General features: G+C 48.5%; 3 protein-coding genes and 1 non-coding gene across 4 annotated transcripts in view; 3 read left to right on the top strand and 1 right to left on the bottom strand.

Annotated features, from left to right (window-relative positions):
* Nucleotides 1-1738, top strand: part of Pmar_PMAR022181 (WD repeat domain containing protein) — a gene marked incomplete at its 5' end in the record, with an annotated part of 1932 nt that extends 194 nt beyond the window's left edge. Inside the window, 8 exons of the mRNA XM_002775334.1 lie at nucleotides 1-8; nucleotides 48-142; nucleotides 198-354; nucleotides 576-746; nucleotides 953-1032; nucleotides 1076-1210; nucleotides 1261-1335; nucleotides 1378-1738. The exon at nucleotides 1-8 is cut by the window's left edge and continues 4 nt beyond it. Coding sequence (XP_002775380.1) covers nucleotides 1-8; nucleotides 48-142; nucleotides 198-354; nucleotides 576-746; nucleotides 953-1032; nucleotides 1076-1210; nucleotides 1261-1335; nucleotides 1378-1526 — 870 coding nt within the window. The 3' untranslated portion in view covers nucleotides 1527-1738. The remainder of the gene's footprint in view (nucleotides 9-47; nucleotides 143-197; nucleotides 355-575; nucleotides 747-952; nucleotides 1033-1075; nucleotides 1211-1260; nucleotides 1336-1377) is intronic.
* A 103-nt stretch (nucleotides 1739-1841) lies between these two features.
* Nucleotides 1842-2725, top strand: Pmar_PMAR022180 (conserved hypothetical protein; the record flags this gene model as incomplete). Its single annotated transcript, XM_002775333.1, has 5 exons — nucleotides 1842-1985; nucleotides 2038-2148; nucleotides 2207-2346; nucleotides 2399-2505; nucleotides 2610-2725. The coding sequence occupies 5 exons, from the start codon at nucleotides 1842-1844 to the stop codon at nucleotides 2723-2725; spliced, it is 618 nt and encodes a 205-aa protein (XP_002775379.1).
* Nucleotides 2726-3416: 691 nt separating this feature from the next.
* Nucleotides 3417-3488, top strand: Pmar_PMAR022179. Its single transcript has one exon. It is a non-coding gene; the product is annotated as a tRNA-Gln (tRNA).
* Nucleotides 3489-3833: 345 nt separating this feature from the next.
* Pmar_PMAR022178 (type 2 adenylate kinase, putative) lies at nucleotides 3834-4948 on the bottom strand (the record flags this gene model as incomplete). The annotated part of the gene is made up of 7 exons (XM_002775332.1): nucleotides 3834-3869; nucleotides 3919-4015; nucleotides 4077-4199; nucleotides 4259-4350; nucleotides 4446-4560; nucleotides 4621-4765; nucleotides 4834-4948. 7 exons carry the CDS (start codon nucleotides 4946-4948, stop codon nucleotides 3834-3836), a joined length of 723 nt encoding a protein of 240 aa, XP_002775378.1.
* Between the last annotated feature and the right edge of the window lie 794 nt (nucleotides 4949-5742).

Genomic DNA, 5742 nt, shown 5'->3' with positions numbered 1-5742 from the left:
ATTGAGATGTACCGATGGATGCCCCCGTGACCGGATTATCGGTTTAGTTACTCTATGGCCGAGAATGCTCGGGAGCAGCCTCATCTGAGGCATCGGGTGAAGATCGATCAAATGGCTACCTGCGTGGCGCTGTCTCCAGATGGTAGGCTCTTGTTCCTCATCTAGTCAGGCTCGCCAGCACTGGTCGGGCTTGTCAGGGTCCCAGATAGCTGTGGGGTCGGCAGTGGGTACAGTATCGTTGTTCTTGATGAAGTCCTTGAGGGGGGAGGGAGTGTTTGACTGCCGCAATCGGGCGGGTAAACTCCGTAATGGTCGGAAGGTTACTTCTATACAGTGGGATGCATCGGGCCAGAGGTAAGCCATTTGTTGGAATATATTTTGGATTTCCTCACCTGAGCTCAAGAGCTTCCTCAATTATCATCGAAGTTTGTAGATGAACTCGGGTAGAAGTGCGCAGAAACTAACAAGAATTTCCCATAATTTCCTGAAAATTTTCATGTAGTTGACCATGTGCACACTGTGTAGGCCTATCGCAGCAACTGCTACTGGTTACAGTCCTGAGGCTGTGAGGTTAGGTTATTGGTGTGTTGCGGAGATTCTCGAGTGAGGATAGTACATCTGAGAGACCTGTCGAAACGGACCAAGTTCAAGTCACCGCTCTACTACACTAATCAGAGCATGATGCTGATGGCCACTTGGTCGGCAGGGTCAACGAAGAGGGTTCTTTCAGTCGGAGAGACTGGATGGTGAGTACCCTCTACTGTAGACGCCCTACACCTCCCGTTTGCCTCTATTACTATCTGTCGCGGCTCAGTGTGCATTCGAAAGCTGGTGAATAGGAATAAGCTATCATTAGGAACTGATTAGGCGATTAGCGTTTGCGTAATGGGCTTGCAAAATCATAATTTCTGTAGAGTATTAGAGGGCGTGACGTTGTTAGTGTTCCCCATAGGTTTTGTGGATGGAGTGTCGATTACGCCACTAAAGATACCAATCAGGCCCCTTTGGTATGCCACTTGCTAGACGGTATAGGTAAGACTCGGCCATCTCGTGATTGCAGTGATACACCTGCCAGGTCGACGACAGTCCGATCGAACCACATCGCTAACCCCTCCGGAATCCCCGTCTTTGCAATCTCAGCCTCTCTCATCACCACGCCACGCTGCAGGTTCCCAGTCGGGCTCGACATTTTGTACGGCATCCTTCCTCTGTAAGGGTGGCTGCTGCTGCTGTTATTTGGCAGCAAGGGTGTCTGTGTAGGTCCAGTACGACAGGCTTTGTCTGGGCATCCTCTGGTTGATACAGTATTTGGTAGAGTTGGTCGCAGTGCCGAATGTAAAGCGTTTGGGGAATACTAGTGACTTCGTGTTCCCTCAGGTTTTCATCTGCTGGCAGTCGCCACATCTAACGGTGTGATTCGTCTCTGCCTCGATCTGTCCGCGGCTGAGTGGCAGCAGAATCGTGCTCATCACCTGTTGCCGATCGGTCACAGCGCCCTACAGGTGTTCACATCTCGGTCTAGCTAGACTGACTTAGAGTTTTTTTGGAATGAACGATATCATTGCTGTGCTTTGACTAATTAGCACAACTGCCCACCACCTGAGTGTATCGTTTGCTACATTATCATCAGCAAGTTCTAATTGACTAAGCAGTTGGGAGAAAGTCGACTGTGATCGACAATCACATTGAACGTTGCTTATGATCATCACCCCGTGAATCTGCCGTGAATTTCTGCAGCCATATTATGAGCATTTTCAGTTCCTTTCTGAAGTACATGCGTTACTCTAGTGACTAATGTGTTCTCGTTTTACTCTGTTTGATACTTCTACATGTCTACTACCATGACTAGTACCGCAACAACTACAGAGACTATCGCTCCGTCCGCTGGGATAGAGGTCTATGACTACCACACCAAAGAGCAAGGGGACATTTTTAGAGACACCCAACTTCGTTATCTCGCCTTTGCTCAGCGCATTCTTCGTGTGGTGAGCAATGCCTTCACTGATCATCACATCGCTTATTGTTATGTCTGGGTAGATTACACCGTCGGCTAGGCAAGTTAGATACCTAGCGTTCACCTCTGATGTAGGCGAGGCCTTCCGTCCAGTAGTCCCTAGGTGGCTTGTCAATACCTCTTATGCTGCTACGGTTGGATATATCTTTGTGAGGAGGAATATGCTTTCACTTCTCGCATGGTGCATGTTAGGGCGATATCGGCTATTCTACCTGGCTTGAATATAAGCGTACCAAGGATCTTGCTGATCACAAGATTCGGGTATGGACTGCGGCAGCTAAGGCCACTACCTTTCAGATGGTAGCTAGTTTGGCTCTGCCCTTTGCTATCATGTAAAACTTCCCCGTTTAGATGCGTCCACACTGTTGGTTTTTTTTCTGTCAGTCATTCTACTGTACACTATTCTGGTGTTATGCTCCGTCGTATGGCTGTGAAGAACGCACGCCTACTTCAGGGGGGCCCTACCATTATTGGTTTGGCAATTGTCCCTTGTAAGTATGTAACTCTGCTGGCCTGCATGTGAATGCGTATCAGCACTCATCACGCGCGATTGCGGTTCTGGTCGACAGTGTGATTCATCAACTCGCATTTTCAGTCCTTCCCATTGTATGCGATAAGCCGATTGAACACGGTGTTGATCTCATCTTCGAAAAGTGGGGTCCTAAGATAGTTAGCGAGGATGTTGCCAGGGCTAAGGAGAAAGAGGAGTGATCAGTCCACTGACAGTAGCATTAGCAGCAATATCGCTCATCGTTATTTGCAAATGTTAAGAAAATATCTTTCTGCGCGACTGAATTGTGTTCATCGAGTAAGTCTATGTGAAGACGATCACCCAGACAACGGTCGTGAGATAGAACTCCTTACCTTTTGGCGGGGCACTTTTACCTTCACGCCCCAGCAGTGAGGGGTGTAGTCTCTCGGACTTTTGAAACGGCTACGTCGTAAGATCCACAGCATGGAACAAGATATGTGATCGCCCGTGACTCCGAGAGATCGTATTAGGCTTATTTCGGAGCTTCGTCATCCTAACTTCGCGACGTGAGTAGTGTGTCTCATAAATACCTTTCGTAAGGGGGAGGGAGAACAATGACGATGGTCCAGTCGTACTCGTTCAAGTTACGGGATGCTCAAAGACTTGAATTCCCTCAGAGAATGACCAAGAAGCAATGAAGAATTAGAATCGGATACGAATCCCACCTTCGCCTTTTGTAATGGGAAGAAAATAAGATGAAGAACACATAGTCTTGCTCTGCCTCGTAGCATACGAGCCAGAGCAAGACTATGTGTTCTAGTCGTAGGACAGTTGCCCTTTAGTATCGGGGTCGTGGAGAAAATCCGAAATGACCAGTCTAATCTGAATTATTGCAGCTCGATACGGCTGATAATTCATAATATACAACTTGGTTCTATGGTGTAACGGTTAGCACTCCAGACTCTGAATCTGGCGATCTGGGTTCAAATCCCGGTAGAACCTTTGTGCGAATATTGATCAGGTTAATATTTCTGCGTACCTTACATTGATCACGATATTGACAGAAGCAGTAAAATACAGAGCAATTCGTCTTCAATATCAATAGGCCAATAGTATCGACCGTTTCGACTAAAAATGGTCCTTCGATCCGATCACTGCTCCACGTCATTAAACTCGCCTTGCATGCCTGCTGGTGAATCGTTGACCAGACAGAAACGGTCTCAATCCCCAGCTCTAAGGCTATGCTCAAGCGCTTCCACTAAAATACGTTATGATCTGATACACTGACACTGATGAACGCAATTATCCTCTCCGAAAACGAGCTACAAGAAACGACAGTAGAGATGCTCAAGCTTTCATAGCCGTCTGGATCTCCTCCCAAACCTAAAAAGTGATACCGTGCGGAGACAATAGCAGAGAACATCTCAATTACCTTTTCCATACCCTGGTTGGCATCCACGTGCTCGACAACCTTCGTAGGGGCGTAGTGCGCAACAATGGGCTCAGTTTGAGAATGATAGGCGGACAACCTGACCATTACCGCAATGTCAACACATTCCGTGAGCTGCGATCAGTGAACGAAAGGTCTACCTGGTCTTGAGGGCCTCAGCGGTATCATCAGGGCGCTGTATGAGAGGCTCACCAGTGACATCATCGAGCATGTTGGTGGCGTCAGGGGCGGCGCCGGCGGGCAGAGACTTTGGGGGGTTGAACCTGTTGAGCGTGCATGATACAAATCGACAGATCAAAGGGTACGTCATAACCGCACTCACTTGACATGATAAGAACGTCCACTGGGCTTGTGGATCCATCGACCGCAAATCCTCTCCTCGAGCACAGAGTCGGGTAGATCGAGAACGATGACCTGAGACATGTCATAGTATTCGTTGGTGAAATCAAGGGTATGCACGAAAGCGCCAGTATTGCGCATACCGGCCGAAATGCGAGTAGAGCTACTACCTTGGTAACACGCTCACCGTTTTCAGCGAGCATGGCGTCGAGCGCAGTTGCTTGTTCAACAGTGCGCGGGAAGCCATCGAGAATGAAACCCCAACCAGCATCTATCTCCTGAATCCTGCAAAGATGATAGGTGCCGAGATGCAGGTCACAGAATTTTCGACGGCATCATCATCACCTGTCCTTGATGATCCCGATGACGATCTCATCGCTGACGAGCTCGCCGCGGGCCATCACATCCTTGGCCTTCAGTCCAATAGGGGTCTCGGCAGCGACGGCAGCCCGGAGCATGTCGCCGGTCGAGAGCTGGGGGATCTTGTAAGCTGAACATAAGCAATTTGAGACCACACGAACATCTAGCCATCGAGAGTAACAACCCATTGAGTATTACTGTCCTCCATCTTGGGACCTTGAGTGCCCTTACCGGCACCTGGGGGTCCAAATAGTATGACAATCTTTCGCCACTGCTTGGGAGGCTGGTCAGAACCGCGGAGACCGGAAGACATTAATCGATCGATACGAAGGAAACTGAGTAGCGTCCCTTGGCTCAGTGACACGCGCCCACAGATCGCGCAGTCGAATTTGAATAACACTTCCCCTTCAGCCATTTCGTTTCTATTACTAGGGAACTATCAAACTCAAACCAACCACACGAAATCGATTACAACCCAAACGGAATTTGCTGGTGACGGGCTCACTTTGGAAAACTAGCATGGACTCGGTAAACCCCTTTTGACGTTGGTCAGAATAATTTCATCGTCAAGGAGTAAATGTATGATTCTCTATTTCGCTATGATCCCGTTGGGAAGATACACATTTCAGCAACCTCTGATTCAGCACCTTTTGTTTAAGTTGCCCAAATGTAGTCAGACGTCGCTTTGAGCACTTTGAGCAACGTTGTTGATACTGTGCTACAGCCCGGGATTTTCTGACATTCCGCAATTTGTTGCGGCTATCCGCAACATCCTAAGCTGCTGGTTTGAAGGACATGAGCTTGCCCAAGTTTTTCCACCTTGCTAGAATGTCTACAGCTCGCTGACCATTACGATTTCGGCTACTCCCACCATGTTGCGAAAAACATTGCTCAAATGACGAAAGTACCATTAGATAAATTCACTTCCGCTACTTCCATTACCATGTTGCGAAAAACATTGCTCAAATGCAGAGACCACGCGACTTCGCGATCGCCCCGTCACGGCGCAAGTTACGCTGAATATCTTCCGACTATAGTCGGGAAGACCGCTTTGTATCGTCCCAGTCGCGTATGCGCCACATAGGATATGCGTTGAGTAAACCTCCT

This window comes from Perkinsus marinus, assembly GCF_000006405.1.
Source record: "Perkinsus marinus ATCC 50983 genomic scaffold scf_1104296955936, whole genome shotgun sequence".
NCBI classification, from domain to species: Eukaryota; Perkinsozoa; order Perkinsida; family Perkinsidae; genus Perkinsus; species Perkinsus marinus.
This window is presented reverse-complemented; position numbering and strand designations above follow the sequence as displayed.